At 49.6% G+C, this 20,685-nt stretch overlaps 10 protein-coding genes across 10 annotated transcripts; 3 read left to right on the forward strand and 7 right to left on the reverse strand.

Annotated features, from left to right (window-relative positions):
• Positions 1-60: 60 nt before the first annotated feature.
• On the reverse strand, positions 61-1,345 carry N7510_000581 (uncharacterized protein; the record flags this gene model as incomplete). Its single annotated transcript, XM_056972510.1, has 4 exons — positions 61-499; positions 570-946; positions 997-1,104; positions 1,178-1,345. 4 exons carry the CDS (start codon positions 1,343-1,345, stop codon positions 61-63), a joined length of 1,092 nt encoding a protein of 363 aa, XP_056837627.1.
• Positions 1,346-2,284: 939 nt separating this feature from the next.
• Positions 2,285-3,719, reverse strand: N7510_000582 (uncharacterized protein; the record flags this gene model as incomplete). The annotated part of the gene is made up of 2 exons (XM_056972511.1): positions 2,285-2,907; positions 2,993-3,719. 2 exons carry the CDS (start codon positions 3,717-3,719, stop codon positions 2,285-2,287), a joined length of 1,350 nt encoding a protein of 449 aa, XP_056837628.1.
• A 968-nt stretch (positions 3,720-4,687) lies between these two features.
• Positions 4,688-6,829, reverse strand: N7510_000583 (putative C6 transcription factor (OTam); the record flags this gene model as incomplete). The annotated part of the gene is made up of 1 exon (XM_056972512.1): positions 4,688-6,829. The coding sequence occupies one exon, from the start codon at positions 6,827-6,829 to the stop codon at positions 4,688-4,690; it is 2,142 nt and encodes a 713-aa protein (XP_056837629.1).
• Positions 6,830-8,787: 1,958 nt separating this feature from the next.
• N7510_000584 (uncharacterized protein) lies at positions 8,788-10,017 on the reverse strand (the record flags this gene model as incomplete). Its single annotated transcript, XM_056972513.1, has 2 exons — positions 8,788-9,483; positions 9,553-10,017. The coding sequence occupies 2 exons, from the start codon at positions 10,015-10,017 to the stop codon at positions 8,788-8,790; spliced, it is 1,161 nt and encodes a 386-aa protein (XP_056837630.1).
• A 1,257-nt stretch (positions 10,018-11,274) lies between these two features.
• On the forward strand, positions 11,275-12,461 carry N7510_000585 (sialidase family protein; the record flags this gene model as incomplete). Its single annotated transcript, XM_056972514.1, has 4 exons — positions 11,275-11,644; positions 11,691-12,094; positions 12,148-12,270; positions 12,324-12,461. 4 exons carry the CDS (start codon positions 11,275-11,277, stop codon positions 12,459-12,461), a joined length of 1,035 nt encoding a protein of 344 aa, XP_056837631.1.
• Positions 12,462-12,864: 403 nt separating this feature from the next.
• Positions 12,865-14,646, forward strand: N7510_000586 (sugar porter family MFS transporter; the record flags this gene model as incomplete). Its single annotated transcript, XM_056972515.1, has 4 exons — positions 12,865-12,995; positions 13,051-13,286; positions 13,339-13,505; positions 13,558-14,646. 4 exons carry the CDS (start codon positions 12,865-12,867, stop codon positions 14,644-14,646), a joined length of 1,623 nt encoding a protein of 540 aa, XP_056837632.1.
• A 686-nt stretch (positions 14,647-15,332) lies between these two features.
• N7510_000587 (SDR family NAD(P)-dependent oxidoreductase) lies at positions 15,333-16,361 on the forward strand (the record flags this gene model as incomplete). Its single annotated transcript, XM_056972516.1, has 4 exons — positions 15,333-15,408; positions 15,458-15,561; positions 15,625-16,096; positions 16,144-16,361. 4 exons carry the CDS (start codon positions 15,333-15,335, stop codon positions 16,359-16,361), a joined length of 870 nt encoding a protein of 289 aa, XP_056837633.1.
• A 147-nt stretch (positions 16,362-16,508) lies between these two features.
• On the reverse strand, positions 16,509-17,069 carry N7510_000588 (DNA-directed RNA polymerase II subunit RPB4; the record flags this gene model as incomplete). The annotated part of the gene is made up of 3 exons (XM_056972517.1): positions 16,509-16,636; positions 16,689-16,816; positions 16,879-17,069. 3 exons carry the CDS (start codon positions 17,067-17,069, stop codon positions 16,509-16,511), a joined length of 447 nt encoding a protein of 148 aa, XP_056837634.1.
• A 388-nt stretch (positions 17,070-17,457) lies between these two features.
• On the reverse strand, positions 17,458-19,042 carry trm5 (tRNA (guanine) methyltransferase; the record flags this gene model as incomplete). Its single annotated transcript, XM_056972518.1, has 4 exons — positions 17,458-18,428; positions 18,481-18,558; positions 18,608-18,709; positions 18,760-19,042. 4 exons carry the CDS (start codon positions 19,040-19,042, stop codon positions 17,458-17,460), a joined length of 1,434 nt encoding a protein of 477 aa, XP_056837635.1.
• A 373-nt stretch (positions 19,043-19,415) lies between these two features.
• On the reverse strand, positions 19,416-20,469 carry N7510_000590 (Zinc finger GRF-type; the record flags this gene model as incomplete). Its single annotated transcript, XM_056972519.1, has 2 exons — positions 19,416-20,266; positions 20,313-20,469. 2 exons carry the CDS (start codon positions 20,467-20,469, stop codon positions 19,416-19,418), a joined length of 1,008 nt encoding a protein of 335 aa, XP_056837636.1.
• Positions 20,470-20,685: the final 216 nt, after the last annotated feature.

A 20,685-nucleotide genomic window follows, 5' to 3' on the forward strand; every position in this document is an offset into this window, starting at 1 on the left:
CCAGTAGGGGTATCACAGGTTTCCTAAGAGATTCACACCAGAACTTCGGAACTGCATGGCCTAAACCATTGATTCAACTTGAGAAGAAACATATTTATCCACCTTATGCCCGTCGCCGTATTCGAGAGACAAAGATCCACGATCAACGACACTGTAAATACCCATATCAAACATAGAGACGCGAGGGTTTGGCGTTCGTGCCGGAGATGGCTGTGCAAGAGCCAAAGTGCTTGTCTCTCTGCCAGACGACGATAGTTGCAGACTGACGGAGGGTCTGTTCTGTGAGGAGAGGCTGGACATAGGACCTTCGCTTGAATGGTCCGTTGATGGACCGTACAGGGTTCGGAACAGAGGGCGCAGCGTAGGAAGGCAGGCGCAAATGATTCCAACAGATTGCTCAATTGATGAATACATTGCCGAATTAACGCCGGTCCAAGTGTGATCATTCATTTCCGTATAGTCGAAACTCGTAACTCGCATAACAGAAACAATGCAGGCGCTATGTAGTGTTAGTAATGTGGTTTTCAACGAGAGTTGACTTGAGATATATTGCCAAGGATGAGACTCACAACCCGCCAAGCATGAAGATGCCGGTTAGAATGATCTTTTGTCGAATTGTCGTTTTCAGCCTCCACGCCATGGGAAATGGAAGACAAAGAACCAGGACATCGAGGAGAAGATTTGTAACTCCATTCCAACGGAAAAAATCGATCTGGTTAATACATGATCCTGCTACCTTTGGGTTCCAGAATTTAGCCACTGGGAAGCATCCGACGATTGAAACAAGGGTGCATGCAATGAAGTATCCGATGACCAGGAATCCAGATACCCACAAAGCCCAACGGAAATGCTTGACCACGCCAAAGATACGGCAATATAACAACAGCAGCGCTGCCTTTGTGAAAACCGCATTGAGGAAATAAATTATCTGGTTGGCAAGAAAGCTCTAATTTCGAGTCAATATGCGGATACTAAGCGAGAAACTTTGTAAATTACCTTGAAAAAGCCTTGTATATTGTCATCTGGAAGATAATAGGCATGATGGCCGAGGCCGAAGACAGGAATTTGAACCCATCGCAAGATTGCCATAACCCAGTTTATTGCCTAGGCAAGAGATTAGTAAATCATTATGCTTCTCATAAATGATGGGAAAGTGAGATCTTGATGAACGACTTACCAAAGCTATCGCAATAGTGTAATCATCCCACCACAGTCCAGCGCGAGCAACACGTCGAGAGATAAATCGAAGGATCACCGCAATTGTAGCTGGAACAATGGTGACTATGGTCCCCACGTAGATATGCCATGCGATGTTCTCATCGGGAGGTGCTTGAGCAGGCGCCATGCATATCTAACAATATTTACAGACAAAATGGAGCAGATCGAAAAATAGCTGACAGAGACCATTGTCCGACTCTGGGGGAGAGGTTGTTATTAAGTACAAAGTGCATTTCGACCGAGACCGAGCAAAATTTTAGATCTTGTTAGATGGGATAACTCGGATCCGACATTTGGCAGCAGCACATAGCCGCTTTCCTTTTTTGTCAGCCGTCGGGCGGACCCGATAAATAGAGATGTGGCGCAGCCGGCCCGCATGGTGAGAGCTCGGGATTTTTGCGGGGCTTGGGACTTGTGGCCCGGCCGAACGGCGGACCGAGCGACTGGAACATACCTTTCTGGACGTACATTTTTATGCCGAGAGAGAAAAGTGAGGAGAAATGTGAGGATCATCTCAATCGGTAAATGGACAATAAAATTCTTTAGAAAGTAATCAGGAATCGCGGAGCACGGTATGAGCAGGATGGGATATGAAATAACAGAAAATAGATATATCTGACTGATGCCAAAGAAAAATCATATCATCTCTTCCAATCTTCTAATATGCATATTGATCGGTATCGGGGTTAGCGTCCAACCATACCCCATAGGGAGATGATGAGCTCCGGGGTGCATACAACATGAGCGGTCTCCACTTCAACTCCATCGTGTATGCATATGCAGTAGGAGGATAATCATTGCACGGCGCCCGAGAGGTACCGACTGAAAAACGTAGGATGTCATACTTTTCAGCTTCGCAGATCACGTTATTGGCTGACCCAAGTTTCTGGATTTGCCACTCGTACGATACTTTTGTCACACCTCCCCAATCCGGCGAGCCTCGCGAAAGAACCTGACTAGTCTATTTTAATAATACTAACTGGCAAAACGGGTAAAAGGACTGTTGTTTGTTTAGGAGCCAATAGTAGAAAGAAACAGAAGCTTCTGTCTGTGAATAGCCTCCCGCCTACAGTGTGACTTCCTTCAATTGCAGTTGCACCCGACAGCTTTCCAGTGACTCCTTCTGTATTTCAGCATAAAGATGAAATTCATCCGCCACATGTGTCCCGAGGCACCGCTGAAAGTCATCGAGATCCGGGTCTGCGTTCATGATGAGCTGCTTGGACTGGGACTCATACCCATTTCCCAGATTGGAGTTGAAGATGCCACCAGCAGACAATGGCAAGAAGTCCTCGTAGGTTAGAGGCTCATACATCACAATGTCTTTCTTTAGCAATTGTGAAATGGAGACCGTCGAGTCTCCTAATTCTACTGCGGCTGAAGTACTATCATTTGCGATTCGCTCTCCGGTTGGTGTCAAGCCGTAGCAAAAGTATGCTAGATTCTTATCATGGAGTGCTGATAAGGTGTCCGGAAAGGCTTCAAAGTGCTCTGCCAAGAGCTTGTCGTAATTTGCGCCTGTGATTCCTTGCATCGTAGCCTCTGCATTGACTCGGTTTAGGATTCGATCGTATAGTTGCCGACCTTCGCGGGTTAAAGCGTAGCCTCGTTGCTCTACCTCTCCAAAACGAGCTGTATGTGAGCCTTTTATGTACGTGTCTGATGTATCTCGGAAGTAGACGGTCTCCTCTAACGCCTTAAAGCTGGTTTGTCGCAACAAAATCGGGCAAGACCTTTTTTGGGGGGCCTTCAATGCGCTCCTTAGCGGGCATACCGTGATCAAGCATTAGCCGTCGCACTAGGTCGATGTCGATTGTGCGAGGTGTGAGATGATTAATGTGAGAGCTAGGAAAAGACACAATGTCGGCAATCAAGGGATGTTCGGCTTTGAGTATCTTGTATTCGTCCAAGCTGACGGTCGCTTTTGAATGCCACCGGAATGTCTCTAAGCCGTTGGCAATAAACTCCGTACACTCTTCCGGTGTCAAGCCACCTTTTGTTTCGGCATGGTCGAGAAGCTCAAGAAGTCTAGGTGGGAAGATATCTCTTTGTTCTAGCGCTCTCTGCGCCAAATTTCTCGTCTTCTCAGTCAAAAGCTCCATGCGTAGCACTGTCGTGAAGACGCGGAAGGGGTTGCGAGCCAGAGCTTCTTGGGTCTTGGGACGGAAAGCCGTAGCATGCATAGGAAATCCTGCTAGACTAAGATCGTAGTAGCCAACAGGGTACATGCCCATGACAGCGAACATGCGGCGGATCGTGGCTAACTCATATGCCGTACCCAGTCGGATGGCACCGTGTCTTTCAACTCGATGTCGCGAGGGAAGAACATCATCTGGGTCAATGGCCTGCAGAACTCCAAGTTTCTGGCTGTCTTGGACTGTTTTGGCGTCCGCTTCCCAAACCACATCGATCAGGTTTCCATAAAGAGGGACTTCGCTCTTATACATCTCAGAAAGAGCATTGCAAAAGCGAGACCGGAGAATGTTTTGATCCCAAATCATAGTGGGCGTGTCTGTTGGGTGTTTCCGAGGGTAAGGACTGAATACCAATGTCCTGTCTAGCTCTGTGGAGACCAAGGCCGTGTGAGATCATTACCGTCTTGATGTAACCTGCAGAGTGGACCAACTCTCTATATACAAGCCATGAAATCGAGAGTCCGCATTATCTCCGCCACCACCGCCGTGTTTATCCGCTATCAGGGCGCTTTCGTCGGGGCCAATGATATGTTATCAGGAACAAGAGAGGACAAAAATCATGTCTAAACCTCATCTCGTTCAAGAGCCGAAACATGCAGCCGTTTCCGCCTCGGCAGTTGAGAATTAATGCGGGGGATGAAGGCGCTCTCGCGTTTCTATTACCAATTGAAACCTGACTTCTTGCAGCATGTGCACAGTCTGAGGGAGAACCTGGAGCTTTTTTTCAAATATATATATTGCTTTAAGACACTTCCATGGGATACCCAATCCGCAGTGCCATTTCTCGAAGTTATTGCCAAACTAAGGGCAGCATCACCGACTTCCCATGGCATAAGATTTAGTCAACATATGTGATCAACTTTGATTGTGCATACTATTACGACTTGCTGAGGAGTTTCAAATAGGTCAATCATTCATTCATAAACCGATCTATATCCTATCCCAGGTCCGATCTATCAAAAGGGCGAGTCCCAAGACCCACGTCACGCACAAGAAACCTAACCAAGGGAATCCATCATAACAAAACATCCATATTGCTGCGACTGGCACAAGCAGTCAGGTACAGGGGTAATAGTTCAAGCATCAAGTCCATCATGCAAATCATTCAAACGCTGAGAAGGATGGACTCCGTCGATACGCCATGGGTAGAAAATAAGAATTGAAAGAAAGAGGAAAGGGCGAGGGAGAATGAGAAGATATGTGAGAGAGGAAGCGGAGGTTTGAGGAAGAAGAGGGGGTTATTTTGGGGAGGGAGTGGATGAGGAAGGACATGATCAAAGAGGAGGCATAGACATATCGTGCTCTTCTTCTCCATCACTAACAGAGGTTGCCGGAGAAGCAAGCCCCGACATGACAGACGATGAAGCAGCTGTACCACCGAGGGTGCCGTCAGCATCCATCATTGAGTCATCGTACGAGACAACACTTGTAACGGGTAACCGAGGGGCAGACTTTGCCGAGTTGGCCATCAGCTCCTCGACGCCAGGCTTAGCGGGCACGTGTTTATCCAGAGCGGAGGCGTTGTCAAGGCTCTCAAGCGCGAAGCTCATGAACTCGGCATTCTTGTGGCTGACGCTCAGAGTCCAGCGATACTCACAAAGCCGGACCCGATAGAATTCAGCCTCTTCCTTGCTCGGGGCAGTGATGCGCAGCAGCATTCCAAAGGAGCCGATGAGAGAGAAGTTCGTGCGTGCGGAGGCAGGCCAGAACGATCGTAGGTGAGCGGGCCGCAGTCTGTTCACAAAATCCATGGCAGAGATGAGACGCGTCTTCGCAGCCGAGCGGCAAATGTGAGCCAGATACGAGTCCGTTCCGTCTTCGGAGAGGGAGCGCACGATGTATCGATGAAGGGTGATCTCCGTGGCGAAGTAGGCCAAGTGCAGAGCACCATTGCGGGCGTGTTCATCGGTAATGGTTTCGACAAGCTCTCCGGAGGACGACTCCATTTTCAATGCTGCCGGCAAGGATGAGAACCACTCCTTTAAGCGGATCTGTGCAGGCTTGGCCTTGTCGAGGATTAGGCGCGTACGTTGCTTCCCAGCCGCCTTGAAGTCATCAATGGCCTTCAGGGTGTAAAATCGATCCAGAACATCCGACAAAATCGTGGTTAGGGCAACCATGTGGCAGAAGAGAAGGGGCCCGTGTCCAACGGCTGCTTCGTCATGGGCAGAGTCGGTGCCAGAAGCAAATGCATCCGAGAAATCCTCCTCCACAAGATCTTTGACAGTCCAGTTGAAGGCAAAGATATGAGAAGGACGGCCATGGACAAGCGAGGACCACTTGTCCTGCATGTACAGCGCCCATGCGAGCCGTCTCCGCAAACCTTTCTCCCAAGTCTCCATACGCCAGTTCGAGCAGTCCTGGTGCAGACCGAGCTCGAAGCCGGCTGTGACCATCTGGCCGTTGAGAGAGGAAGTGGCCAAAGTGGATTTTTGGGTCAAGAGCAGACCTGCTTGGATAGTAGAAATGCTTGGAGATGGGAGAGAGTCCATCAGCAGTTTCATTGCCGTGCTCTCCAACCTAGCCGCATCGGGTCGTCGTACAGTCTGCGAGGCCGCTCCCACATCGACGAACTTGAGAGTTAAAACATAGACTGCTGAGAGAAGTAAAGGCGACAGTCCTCGCCGTTCTCGGTACGATTGACGGAACGCTTCTTCCATCAGGATGGGGAACGAAGGGTGTACATGATCAAAAAACTTCTCAATCAGGGTTGCACCGTATGGTGCGACCAGGCTCTCGATAGCATCGAGTGACACGGCCTGCGAGTCACCGATAGGAACAGTATCAATAACACGCATGAAAGTGCCGTCGTCGGCACACCGGCGCACCCGGGATGTTGAAACTGTGCACTCGTCGTGCTCATCTAGCGGAAGGTAGTCGAGTAGTGCGGGTTCCAATTCCGTAGTCATCCCAATGGATTGTGTCGAGAGGTTGAAGAACCCAGGGCGAATCATGTTGTGGGTGCTCCGGAGCGGAGGAGTCTCGTGGGTGGAGTGTGCGTAATGAGCCGATTGAACAGTCGATGAACGTTTCACGGAATCCACATGCTCTCGAGCGGAGGAATCGTCCAGTTTCCGCTTCTTGGGCGGGACATCCGCGGGCGGGACGGCGGAGAGATGAAAAGTGCAGTCCTGCCGATGAAAGTCGCACGAGTAGCATTTGTTGACCATTTCATTCATAGCACACCTGCTCCTTCTCCGAAGACAGGCGTCGCAGCTGGCTCCATCCCGACCCGGAGCACGGGAGAGAGTCGAGTGGACCGAGCTGGGGGAGGGCGATAGAGTCGAGGGCGAGGCGGCCGTCTGGGGCCGAGAGCGGCGGAGATGGTCGGGGGGAGAATGGTGGTTTTGAGGGTAGGCCGTTGAGGCCGCTGGACCAGCCGTCGAGGAAGGCTGGATGGTGATAACTGTGGCCATGAAGATAAGAGGGAATCCCTAGATAGAGCTTCGGGCTACGCGATTTGGTCACGTAAGGGAACCCCAGGAACTGCCACTCCACAAATCAAGGGACAAGTTCGGGGGCGGATTGGTAACAGGACGGTTGTGACTGGAGCATTGACGTCTGTTAGATAAGAGGACCGATGAATGATTTGTGGTGGTAGAGGATTGATTGTAGGGGTGAAGCGAACAAGCACATACGTCCGATATGCTTATCAGGGTTGGTTATCTCCGGGAAACTCGATCGGGGGCCGCGAGCAACAAGTCGAAGAAAAGAAAATCAGGCCGGCGAGCCCGCGAGCGATTGCAGCAAGATCAGATGGCGGATGGTTCGCTCCGTCATTCCTGAACACGCGACAATAGAGAGGTACGTAGTGCAGAGGGTAAGAAGGCACGAGGGGACGAGGGAAAAAAAAGCAGCCCGGATGATGACATATGGAGAGCAGCTTTCTGGGCCTGCCCGTTTTGCTCTCGTAACAGATTATGCCTTCGCAATTGTCACCGCAGATAAGTCAGTGCGTGCTGATTGGCCGGGAGATCTGTCGGCCGGTGCATTACGTACGGAGAATGCTGAGTCAGCGGGCCATTCTGCCTAATTGGGCTGCCAGGATTACTATGCGCGGACGAGGTCGAGATCCAAGAACCTGGAGAAGTACGCATGAGCGACGCATGGCTACGAGAGTCCTTTCATCGTGATCGATCTATATACCTATAATCGACGTGGATGACCCTCTCTCGACCATAACGACCTTAAACAGGCATCCCGAAGACCGCTCGGTGCCCTCCTGCGATCGACATCTGGAGAACTTAGCTAATAGGTAGACCCCGAATCGTGTGGCGTGCCTGGAACAGGGAGTACCGAGGATGCTTATGATTCATTTAACCTTCCCCTCGCTAGCCCTCCCCGGGCAAGTGGACTATCCAGGTTACCCCCTCGCCAGAATGCTACTCCGGGTGGCGATGATAGCTAAGAGGATCGGGAGAAATCGCAGCGCACCTGATTCGCCCCGTGTCTTACACATTATTCATGGTGGCTGACCAGCTCCCTGTTGATTTGCTGACTCTATAGTTAATCACTCGCATTTGCGACGCTGGAATCCCTCCGGAGCCCTTTCGGGTTTCAGATCGACGGCCGTGGATGATCAGTTAATTGCCAATAACGGCAAAGCTTGAGAGATCGCGGTTCGATGTAATGTACGTAGTAGTAACTCGAGATGACGGCGGAAAGGACTCGAGTGGTCGTGGTCTTTCCGCGGTGCAGTCGCCGCTCTAACAATTTGTTCCAGCTAACATCATATGTGGCCTAGCGTCGGATTTTATGACACATATGTATACAACAGCTGGCGCAGATATAAAAAGGAATAACCAGCTCTGTTTCTTTCGATGCAAAATTCTTCGATACATCTAAGATTTCGAGTCAGAGTCATTGTCCATAAGAATTTACATTCAAGATGTCTCCCAGAAGCAAGTCAAAACGAGCAGAGATAGACTAGAATAGCTTTATCTATTAACCAGACGCCTAGGTCAAAAACGGTCATTCAACCGAAATATTTATAAACTGCATACGCCGTAACTTAAAGGTCAATTTGCTACTCCTGACTACTCGAGTTACTACCTATACTCTTAGATTATCTGGAGTGTGTCAGGACTGCGGTCTGACAGTGTGCGAGAAATTAGAAAAAAAATTGATAAAATAGTAAATACTATGAAAACCAACAACTACTAGCAGCTATTAGTAGAGAGTAGATTTTTTCTTTTATTATTATTATTTAGAATTACCACTTTTTACCTCACCTGGCCACCTGGCGAGCGTATAACTCTGACGTATTCCATATTATACAAACTCAATCCTTAGGTCTCCCCTGGGCTATACCACTTATGGAAGAGAAAGGAACCTCGGAGTTAGAAAACAATCTAACCTGACAAAGAGCTCATTATCAAATAATCGCAAACTCTCCCTCGAAAGCCTCATGCATCACAGTCCTAGCGTCTGCTCTCTGGCCGCTTTTCTGCCGCGCAATGATTTCACGCACTAGATTCGCTGTCCTGCTGGTATTTCCAACCTTGACCTTCATCCCCTCAATACATTCAATAATCCAAGATTGTGTGTCCTCTTCCTCAGCCTCGCAAGCAGCCATCATTAGCGGCCACAGCATACTGACTGGTAGGGATTGCCCTTCTTCTAATGTCATCCGTGAAAGATTCACAATCTTCAATACCGCAGGTTTGATTTGCGGAATCGATTTCAACTGCGCGTATGCGACTCGTTGAAGATGTATGAAGCAAGCATGGAAGTTGGCCGTGTAAGTCCTCAGGTGATGCTGTACCTTAGTTGTTAACCCAGACCCGATATACTGCTGGAGCCCTTTTTGATCCGCTAGATCAATAATTGCAGGTCTGCGAGTCCAAAGCGCATTGAGATCGCGCATTATCTTGTCCGCTGCAAGCAATACCTCTAGCTCGTCTTCCACAGATCCTCGAGAGCGATGCCATTTATCCAGATGTGCGATTCGACATGAGAAGTTGAGCACTTGAAGGTAGAAGTTGTAGGCTTGTCGGTTGAGAGAAGTGAAAAGAATATCTTCCGTCTCCATGCTAACTTGCTCGCCATCTCCGGCGGGCGAGTCACTGCCCTGGACAGTGTTTAAATCTAGGCTGTCTGGATTGCTGTACAAGTGAAAGCCTCTGCCCCCTGCACTTACGACCTTCGCATCCAGTAATTTCAGCCAAATTTGAAGTTTATTGCATAATGCCGAGGTTGAAGGTGCGTTTTGACTTAGCAGAAGATAAGCTTGATCCAATAGTTCCGCAGAGCGCTTGGAAGCTTTGGATACAATGATTCCAACATATGATAAGAAGAATATACTTCCCAAGATTGCCTCGCGGGAGTCCAGTTGGGTGTTTGCATCAGATTGGCTTTCGAGCAATTTCTTTAGTTCGTTCATTGCGACAGTAAAATAGAAATCAGATGACTCTGCAGCTGGAGATGCCCGCTGGGAAGGCGGGTCTTCAATCGATAACGCGGAAAAGGCGCATATCGAGTAGCGTAGAGGAAGGCTGGATTTCGAAAGACGGAGGAGGGCATCTCGATAAGTATGCCACCGTGGCTCAACGCCTACCAGGATTGGTGGCACTGCAAAGTTAACAAAGTGTCTGAGAAGGGTCATTTCATCTATCGGGCTGCACGACGTTTGCTCAGAACTCCGGAACGACAAAGCAGCGACGCTATTCCCATTCTTTGCAGTTGAATTTGCATCGAATGGGGAACAGTTTTCTGTGAGAGAACTTGAAAGGGATCGAGCAAGACTGGAGGAAAATGGAACACATTCGTAAGGAGTTGATTGCTGAACCGCTGTGAAGTTCGAAATAATAGGGATATTGGTGCATAAACTGTCTTCACCAAGCAGCTCCAATTCCCAATTCTCTGGGCCCGAAAAACTTTGCTGCGAGTGTTGATTTCCCATCGAAGCATCCAGATTCAAGCTGGGTGCAAGATTTCCAAAGGCCGCCGTTTCAGAATCATGAAGAGTTTCGCCCTCAAAGCCCACAGTCTGTGGGCGAATTGGATCGACATGATCAGTTCCGGGACGAGGCAGGCTTTGCTGTCCTACCACTGAGCCCCTATTACCTGAAATGGAAGGCTTCTGTCGTAGGAGAGATGGTTTCTGTCGACGCTTCTCTACCCCTGCTGAAGAGTCCTGGGATGCTACAGATTCATAATTGCAGCCAAGCCGCAGGCGATGGCAGTGTCCACAGACTGGGCGCCCTTCGTCACATTTTACCTTCCTTTGGAGGGGATTAGCAATTAACTACAAGGTATTTTAGTAGAAAACAAATAAAAAAACCGGCCTGGAAACACAAGTCGACGCGACGAACCTCTTTCGACAAGTCAGACAACCTCGGCGAGATCGTCTAGCATCCTTCGAGGGCTGTAGACGCGAGCCTAGACTGGAGGCAATTATTTGCCCAGCTGTTGGGGATGGAATGCTATTCGGATCCACCGAGGTGATTGTAATGCGAGCTCCTTGATCTGTATGGCTCGCCGACGATCCATGCGTTGGAGCAACGCTGCCGAGGGCATCGAGGCCCATTTGTGGGTTCATAACGCCTCCGAGGGAGGTCTGACCGATATCAAATAGAAAACTATTATCAACAACGAAGCGATCGCTACCTCTTGGTGTAGCGTGATGGAGCAACCTGCTGAGGAGGATCTAGAAAGAAAATACGCGGTCGGAATGACCCCGAGATGAGAGAAATAAGCGATCGGTTACAGCGGCGGGCTGAGAATCTGGTCGATTCGACCGGCTAACCAACTGAGTCGAGTGGCCCTACAACTGACGCACAGACGAGCGCAGTAAATATCAACATGACTATACTTCTGGCATATTCAGGTTCATAACCACTTCCTCTCTAATAGCGTCGGCATGTCGTTCCCAGTCCACCTTGATCCTCGTCAGCCCGAGGTCCATGCGAGCACGCTCGTTCTTTTAGATCAGGACCTGCTCTGTGCCTGGTTTGGTGGCACAAAGGAAGGCCTTCCTGACACTAAAATCTGGATTTCCAGACTTGACAAGTCCAAATCTGGTGCTACATGGACCAAGCCATATCCAGTGGCATCTGAAGAGGGTCTTGCGCATTGGAATCCAGTCTTGCTAAGAATCCCGGAACGAAATAAAATCCTACTGTTCTATAAAGTAGGATCTCCAATATCCTCATGGCGCACAAATATCATCGAATCGGACGACGAAGGGAAAACCTGGACTAAGCCGCGCGAACTCATCCCTGGTGATGAAGGTGAGAAGCATTTCGCTTTTCATTTGCCAATCCTAACTTTTCAAAGGTGGTCGAGGCCCTGTGAAGAATAAGCCGCTTGTCCTTTCTGATGGGAAGATAATTGCACCAGCATCACTGGAAACTCCCGATGGCAAGTGGGACTGCTTCACCGATGCCTCTTACGATCAAGGCAAGACCTGGACGAGATCTGCATTTGTGATTATTAACAGAGAAACTTGGCCGGGTGAAGGTGCCATTCAACCAAGCTTGATTAATTCTGCACCTGGAAAGATATCAATGTTCACGAGAACTTCTACTGGTCATGTCGGCAGAGCTGACTCTGAAGACAATGGGGAGACCTGGGGTGAAATGTATCTAACCCCACTGTTTAACAACAATAGTGGGTTGGATGCTTTGCGCCTGGACAATGGGAGTTGGCTCGTGGTACACAATCCAGTTCAGCAGAGATGGGTAAGTCTACCTTTGTGAATTTCTTTGGCGTCAGTTGACAGATTATAAAATAGGGCCCTCGGACACCTTTGGTGATATCAAGCTCATCAGACGAGGGCAAAACTTGGAAAGTCGTTGTGATCCTCGAATCAAAGCCGCCACCTACTGGATTTTCAAAAATCGTGGCATTTGACACTGTATGTATATAATTGATCCAGGTGTCCGTCGATATACTAATCCGAGAACTTAGGGGATTGTAAATGACGGGGAGAGTGAATTCAGTTATCCCGCTATAATTAGCGACGGTGAAGGTGGAGTTTATGTCAGTTATACATATGAACGACGAGGCATCAAAATTGTCCATGTGGATGAGACTCAATTGAGCTAGCGAAATAGAGTGTATTTCGTTCTTAGTTCTAGAATGTTTGCTAGTTATTTCTTCTCCGTGAAATAGAGATCTTCAGTCCACATGAAAACTCCAAGATCACCGAACGGCCTGTTTTTATATCTGGAAAGTACTATACAGGCATATCTCATTCGCATTATATCAGCGCTCTCCAAGTGTCTTGATCTCACATTTGAGTCCGACTCGGCCCTGCTGCACTGGGGCATTCCCGAGAATCTGGGGATGTGGGGTCCCGCAACCGACATAGCCTATCGCTTGATAAATCTCAGCCGACGAGGACGACGAACCTATTTTACCCCTCCTAGCTCCCCCATAAAATGGGAGATCTTGGAATCCTTCCTGCAATTTTAACAAAACAGTGGATGGGCATCAAGCAAGCGTCAAAATGTCCAACTTCCTAACCAGCCCCGATGTGAAGGCGATGCCTCGGGAGGTCTTCAATTGGAGACTAGTGTTCTCAACGGGAAGTGCCTGTATGGCCGGATCTCTATTTGGATTTGATACTGGGAATATTGGGTAATATAATTATCGAAGTCCATGTTTGGAGCTGTTGCTGACTCTCTACCCCCAGCGGCATCATCGTCCTCCCTTCCTTTAAAGAGACATTTGGCCTTACAGCAAATGGCCCAAATGCGTATCAGGCGCCAAATCTCTCCGCAAATATTGTGACCGCATTACAAGCAGGCGCTGTTCTGGGCGCTCTGTTGGCCTACACCTCTGCGGATCGACTTGGTCGCAGATGGACCTTGATTATCGGGGCTATTGTCTTCCTCATCGGCTGTATTCTCCAGCTGATTGCACGTCTCAGTAAGTCAATCCGAAGCCGAAAGAAGTTACACTTTTCTGATCTCGTATCCAGGCACGCTCTATGCAGGTCGTGTCATAGCTGGTATTGCAACTGGCCTGTGCTCCGTTGTTGCACCGATGTACATTTCCGAGACCACGCCGAAGGCAATCCGAGGCGCTATGACTACTTGTTTCAACCTTATTATCGTGACTTCACTCTCTCTTGCCTTTTGGATAAATGTAGGTTTTCGGGTTTTCTCCTTGGCTATCCATTCCTTCTAACTCGATCCAGTATGCCGTGAGCATTTGGAGCAATCCCTCAAACAAACAATGGCGCATCCCAATGGCCATCCAGATGATTCCCGGTGGTCTTCTGCTTATTGGAATGATATTCCAAAGGGAATCCCCTCGGTACCTAATCAGCCATGATCGGTCGGATGAAGCAATTCAAAATTTAACGTACTATCGCCAACTTCCTGCCGACCATCCCTTCGTTGCAATCGAGGCCGCAGAGATCACCGAGTCTGTGAAAGCAGAAACAGCCGCGGTTAAAGGATCATCTGTCTTCAGTCTTTGCAAGGAAGTCTGTACTGTCCCAGCAAATCGGCGACGATATATTCTGGCATTTACCCTGCAGATATTCCAACAGATGACGGGCACCAACGCAATCAACTATTTCGCCCCGGCAATCTTTGCATCTGTGGGGCTAACGGGAACGAGCACGTCCTTGCTTGCGACTGGCGTCTATGGAATTGTCAAAGTCTGCACCACAGTGGTCTACGCCTCCCTGATTATTGACAACGTTGGCCGGCGCAAGCCACTCATGACTGGCGCGGTAATCCAAGCTTGCTGCTTGCTTTATCTCACAATCTTCGTCAAGTTGGCTACTATCCAGAATGGTCAGGTCAGCGCCGGCGGATATGTTGGTGTAGTTGCTATCTACATCTATGCATTTGGATGGTCTTTCGGCTGGTCCGTTGTTCCCTGGGTTGTGCCCTCCGAGATTTTTCCCAATCGCATTCGTGCCATTTGCATGTCATCGATCTTCGCCTGGCAATGGTTGCTCAATTTTGCAATCACTCGAGCCACGCCATACATGATGCTCAACTTGGATAAATGGGGCGCCTATCTCATATTCGCGGTATTCACATTTGCGAGCGCGATCTGGGCATTTTTCTTCCTTCCCGAGCTGAAGGGAAGGTCTATTGAATCCACAGATCGTCTGTTCGAGCAATCTGCTTTCACAATGTTGAAGCGTGCGTATCCTACCGAGGAAGAAAAGACTTTGGACTTGTCATCCAGGGATAAGGCGCTTGAAGCTGCTACGGGTACAACCAATCATATCGAGGAGTCGCCAGCGCGGAGGGAGAATATTGTGTGAATGAAGTAGCTAGCAGATATCTCTACAAATCATTTTCTTTCTCTTCAACCTATACTCGATTCAACTTTTCTCAAAATAATATTGAAAGTCATGAATGACGTACTATTAGCGCAGTTGCTTACATTCTACCAACCGAAGCAAACATACTTCAGAAACCATAAATATGAGAAATAATAAGAGACTCCGTTGCCTCGTCGAAATCCATTCTCAGTCTTTGACCATCAATGAAGCCCCTCGATCAGTGTTCGGAAGCCATCCTCTGTCGCTAATGATACGCACTGACCGGTGACAATTGTCGGCTAATATCTTGTTGCGGGTATACCCGAGCCGACGAGCTTGGCTGCACTTGGGGAAAGACTAAATGTCAGAATAATGGCCCCCAGGTAATTTATCCAGCTGCCGCATCCTGAGGCTGACCCATCAGGGAACTGTGCCCCGATGTGGCCAGATCTCACTATGTAGATTTTTCCGCTTCTCTACTACAAATATGGACATGATAGCTAGACCTGAATACCATTGTTTTCAATCATTGCCACATGACACTCACTACCTAGTAAATTCACTAGTGAATACAGGAAATTCAGACTCCGACGCTAACTTCATTTGCCCAAAGATAAAGCCTATTCCAAAAGGCCACTCAATACTAGCTTCTATATTGGAATCTCACTTTATTTTTATTTGCTCCAATGAGTGCATCGATTAATGCAGCCGATATCTTCAACGTCAATGGCTTGGTCGCAGTCATCACAGGAGGTGGAAGTGGTCTGTAGTCTCTTCGAGGCTTGAATTGAAACCAGCTGACTAGCTCCAGGAATTGGACTGATGATGGCCAAAGCATTAGCTGCAAATGGAGCATCAAAAGTGTTTATCATTGGGCGGCGTTTTTCCGTTCTCGAGAGCGCCGCAAAAGAATCAGTGAGTACCTAGCCCATCCTCCTCATTCAACACACAGAGTCAAAAATATTCACGGTTTTGTAGAAATATGGCAATATCATTCCGGTTCTGGGAGATGTAACCTCAAGGATGGATTTAAAAAGCATCACTGCGCATATCGACGTAGAAGCAGGACACGTTGATCTCCTGATCGCAAATGCAGGAATCAGTGGACCTGATCTCCAGGGACTGTCTGAATCTCCATCAATTGAGGAACTACAACAAACACTTTGGAGCCCGAAGCCCGAGACATTTACAAACACTTACGCCGTCAACACGGCGGCCACATTTTACACCGTTGTTGCGTTTCTACGCCTGCTTGACAAGGGCAACAAGAAGCGCAATGGAGGACCACGAAGCCAGGTTGTGGCTACCAGTTCCATCTCGGGATTTAATAGGAACGTTCCGGGTGGTTTTGCATATGGGGGGAGCAAAGCTGCCACGACGCATATGATGAAACAGTTTGCAACATTACTTGCGCCTTATGGGATTCGGAGTAACGTCATCGCTCCCGGAAGTAAGTATTATTTAGTCGCAGATGAATCGTTGATTAACCTTTGGAAGTATATCCGTCTGAAATGACAGCCGCAAATATGGCCAAGCAATCAGAGGAAATGAGGAAGGTTTTCCCGGCTTCAGATATACCAGAGCAGCGGATGGGCGATGAGCAAGACGTGGCTGGCGCGATCCTATTCCTTGCCTCCAGGGCCGGGGCATATTGTAATGGGAATGTGCTCGTAACTGATGGCGGGCGACTCAGCGTGACGCCGGCCTCCTACTAGAACAGAAAATCAGACCATAGTTGATTCGTCAATCATTTTATTATTCATCGTGACCGAGGTTCCTGTCTATTTGTCGAATTGTATAGCACTGGATCATGAAATGCAAACCCCGAAACGCCATGCTTCCCAGAAAATAAAATTGCAAGTCTACTCGGTGAAGTTGCGCAGCTTGGTCAGCTCATCCAGCAGCTCCTGCAGGTCTCCATCGGAGATCTTGTTCTGCAGACTCGGAATAAGCGACTTGGCTTCCTCTGCATTATCGCAGCAAAGACTTCCTATTTGATAGTTAACACGGATTCAAGTACTCCCGGAAAAAGCCGAACTAACCAAGCTGTGACCGCTCGAACATCTCCAGCTCGGTGTGCGAGTTCAGCAACCGTTCCACCGCCTTGATATTCTCCTCGTCCTTGAACCGGGCAAACACCTCAAGGTAATCCAGAGTCCGGGTCAGGTTCCTAGAAGTTTCCGGAGTCAGCGTCTCAAGTCGGACGCAGAGTGAAGGGATCGCAACACTTACTCCGGCTCCTCGTACTTGTTCCCTCCGCGCCGCTTGTTCTCCAGCACCTTGTTGATGACAAGTCGCGCTTCAGACAGCGACAGGGTGTGGGTATTTTGGTCAGCGCCGAGTTTGAGGGTCGACGCGGCTTCGAGCTCGCCTTGGGGCAGAGTGCGTTTGCGATGCGTAGGCGGGGGGAGTTGGACGCTCATCGTGACGTCGGAATTGGAGATCGGGCGCTCGTTATACAGGTGACTCCGATTGAATATTTGTTTGACCCCGACCGCAACTTATATGTCGATGCGTGGTGTGCGTGTGAACTGGAAGAGAAGACGGCCAGGGCAGGAGATGTGGAAACTCTTGCAGGACCCGGCAGTTGAAGGCGGTGAACACAGCGCCGCCTCCTGCCCGATCGGGTATTGGGTCGTCGACAGCAGCCTGTGGCACGAACTATCCAGTGTATTTATTCCGTGGTTGAATACCTATCAGCTATTAAGAATGATCGCAGACTAGTTTCAGGGTATCCGAACTCTGGTTATATTCTAGGCTAATGTCACAAACGCCTAGTCTATGCAACTACTCACTATCCAGCATCGCACTCTACGCCCGGAAGGCCACCTCTCTTGGCAGGCGGAAGCTGGCACAGAACATCTGCTTCTTGGGGCTGACAAGTCGCACATTGTGGATGGCTAGTTCCAGTTCCTGGTTTCCACTTCCCCCGACACAGTCCTCAGGAGTGATGGTATAGCCCAGACGCTCAGATATACGCTGACAGATATCGATGTGGTCATCTATCTCGTTGTCGGAATGGCCAGAGAAGCAGTACACATGGATCATGGGCAGCTCCTGGGACGTATTTGGTGAGAACAGCGCTTCCTTGCCGGTGTAGAGACCAGGGAAAGCATCCACAAACTCGATGGCCGTGGCGGGCAGGTTCATGACGTAGTGGTCGACGATAGAAGGGCGGGTATACGTCTCGGGTGGTGGAAGTGGTGGCTCCTCCTGTTGGCTTCCGTCGGCCTTTCGTTTCCTGTCCCGGCGAACCTTGGGCTTGATTGTGGCGGTGACCGGTTCGGCATCCAGGAGCTCCCTTGCCGCAAAGCGAATAAACTCGCGGCCGTCTTGGTTGAAAGGCGTGACAAATTCCTGAACCTTATTGCGCGGAATCGCGTCCTGCATCACTTCGTACCCATATGGATTGAGATCGTTGGCCCACACAAAGATCTTTTTGCGGCCGGCGGGTACTGCAAAGGGTCCCACGCCCGCCATGACGTCGCAGACCATTTGGCCCGGTTGGAATTTGTCAACCAGTCGGCGGTGCTCCGTCTCCAGGCGGCTGTTCCAGTACACACGCGCGTAGTCAAAGCGGAATTCACAGTCTTGCTCATGCTGGATGACATTCAGGTCGTTGTCTCCGGCCAGCAGCTCGAATGGGAATGTACGGAATTCGCTGTGCGAGCCGACATCTTCGGTCTTGTTGATGACGGTGCGGATGGCGGCATTTTTGTCCTTGAGGATCTCGGCGATGATATATTTATACGGGTGGAATTGTTCTCGGAGGTTCAAATGCACTATCCGGTCAGATTATTTTGCAGGTTTAATCGAATGCAGCAGGTAGCTTACAGACGTGGCCCACTTGGGTGAATCCTTGGGGAATTTCCTGCATATCGTTTTCGGGCAGTATCGCAGCAATAATATCGGCTGGTCGAATGTCAGCACTTGTGCCTATTCAGCAAGAAATTCCACGCACCATAATTCCAGAAATCATATTCGAGCGTCAGTTCGTAAGGACCCAGCCCCACAGTCCCCTTCTCCACGAGCTCACTAATAGTCGGAGACCACGTTGTCTTGTCTGCGTAGTTGCGTCAGCATATTTGCTCCAAATCAGTAGGAATCCCATACCATCATGCTTCAGATCCTCGCGCAACAAAAGAGCCTTCCGCGTCAGTCCATCCGGATCCTTGACGTCGCGCACGCAATTGAGTCGATGTACAACTAGCAGATCCTTGCTGCTGCTCAGTTCCTTGCGCACGCGCGAGATATCGGAGTGCTGGAAGACGCGCGCGGCGGAGATGGGCACCGTTTTGCGGAAGAAGGATCGGTCGAGGGTCCGCATGGCGCGGTTGACGGGCGGGCGAAACATGGCGGGGAGTTCGCGGCTGCGGCCCTCGCCCGGTGGCTCCATTGACGATAGTCGGAGGGCTCTACTGGGGGTCGAGATGGGCGATTGAAACAGAAGCTGGTCCGAGTGCACATGCGACAATTTGTTTCTTTATCTTACACGTGACCGTTATCTGATTATCGATAGCAGAACTATACGGGATTCGGAGAAGAGAAGCAATATTCACTCTCTCTACCGAAACAATTCGGAATAGTCTTCGACCTGATGATCCGTCTGAGCCGTTACGGATAATAGACTGTGCTGTCGATGAGCGGGTGAAAACATCACTACAATACCAATTTGCTCCGAGAAGGCGGAAACGCAGGTGCCGAACTCCGTTTGACCGTCACAATCCGTAAACCAGTCAGTCCCTTGAGATATTTCTAGCATAAACTCATCAAGGATTTTTCATCGCCTTAATATGATCACTATCACTTCCGCGCTGCACCGTCATATGCTCAATCCGCTCGTTCAGCATCTCAATTTGCTCCTCCTTCTTCTTCAGCGCCTTCCGCGACATATCTCTCCCCTGAATAATTCCTTTCATTTTCAACTCCTGGCGGTCGAGCAGCGCCACCAGCTCGTTCAGTGCATGGTTCGGAAGTACAACGCTGTGCTTGTCCAGGATAGCCAAAGCGTCCTTCGCCAGGTCGGATCTATTGGTTTTCGAGTCGGCGCTGATCACATCGCGGTATTTGCTCGGTGTGGGTGTCATGCACACTTCCGCCGATGACGGAGGGAATCGAGATGATCGGCTAGACAGCGGTGTTGCCAATGTGGATGGTGCACGAGAAGGGGAGTCGTCTGCGACATCCGACATCTTCCTTTTGCCAGGGGATGTGATTTCCGATGTGCGCGCTGCTTTAGATGGCAACTCGGGGTGGAAATTGGGTTGGGAGATGAAAGACGCCGTGGCAGATTGGCTGCTTGACAGCGCCTCCTTGAGCTCCTCGTCATCATCTTGGTCATCGTTCCAACCATATTCATCTGTGTCCTCCGCCATCATCCGCGCCTTGGCGGTCTTGGGTGGTGACGGGTATCTGCGCGGCGGGACGTCAACGAATCTGTGTTCGGTCTGTGGAGTGAGAAGGCCCGCTCCTGCACGATATGTTCTGGAGGGCGTCTGAGCGAAGGGATCAGGTTCCGATCGGGTGTTCGCAAGAACGGCGGCTCTCTCGCGGACCTGGGCATCGCTCTGCCATAGAAAGAAGCGGCAGCGCACAGGCTGCGGTTGAGCGCAGACATAGACTAAGAGAGTCAGCGCGGGTTGAGCTTCAGGGACTGCTTCACGTACAATACCGGCCATGGTTCTCGTTGTCTTTCTTGACTTGGTGCTTGATCGCAGGGGGCCGTTCGGGACAGTTGCAGCACCAGATACCATCTTTGAAGAGGCCATCCAAATGGCGACCCGTTCGAGGTGAGTCTGGAGGTTTCTTATGAGGAGATATCATGGTGATGGGTGAACTGGTCACTCATGTGAGTGGTCCAGCAGTGGAAGTACTTGATGATGCCGGGTCGCCGGGGAAACTGCTATCTTATCAGAGATAAGACTGCTTGTTGCCTCAGGCAGGAGTCTATAACATCCCACCATATTTAGGAAATTCGATGTCTGTTTGTTATTATTCGTGAATAAATACACCGATATCTCTCTGCCTCCCTTTAATAAT

Source organism: Penicillium lagena (genome assembly GCF_028827675.1).
Source record: "Penicillium lagena strain IBT 129212 chromosome Unknown utg000001l_segment0_segment0, whole genome shotgun sequence".
Classification (NCBI taxonomy): Eukaryota; Fungi; Ascomycota; class Eurotiomycetes; order Eurotiales; family Aspergillaceae; genus Penicillium; species Penicillium lagena.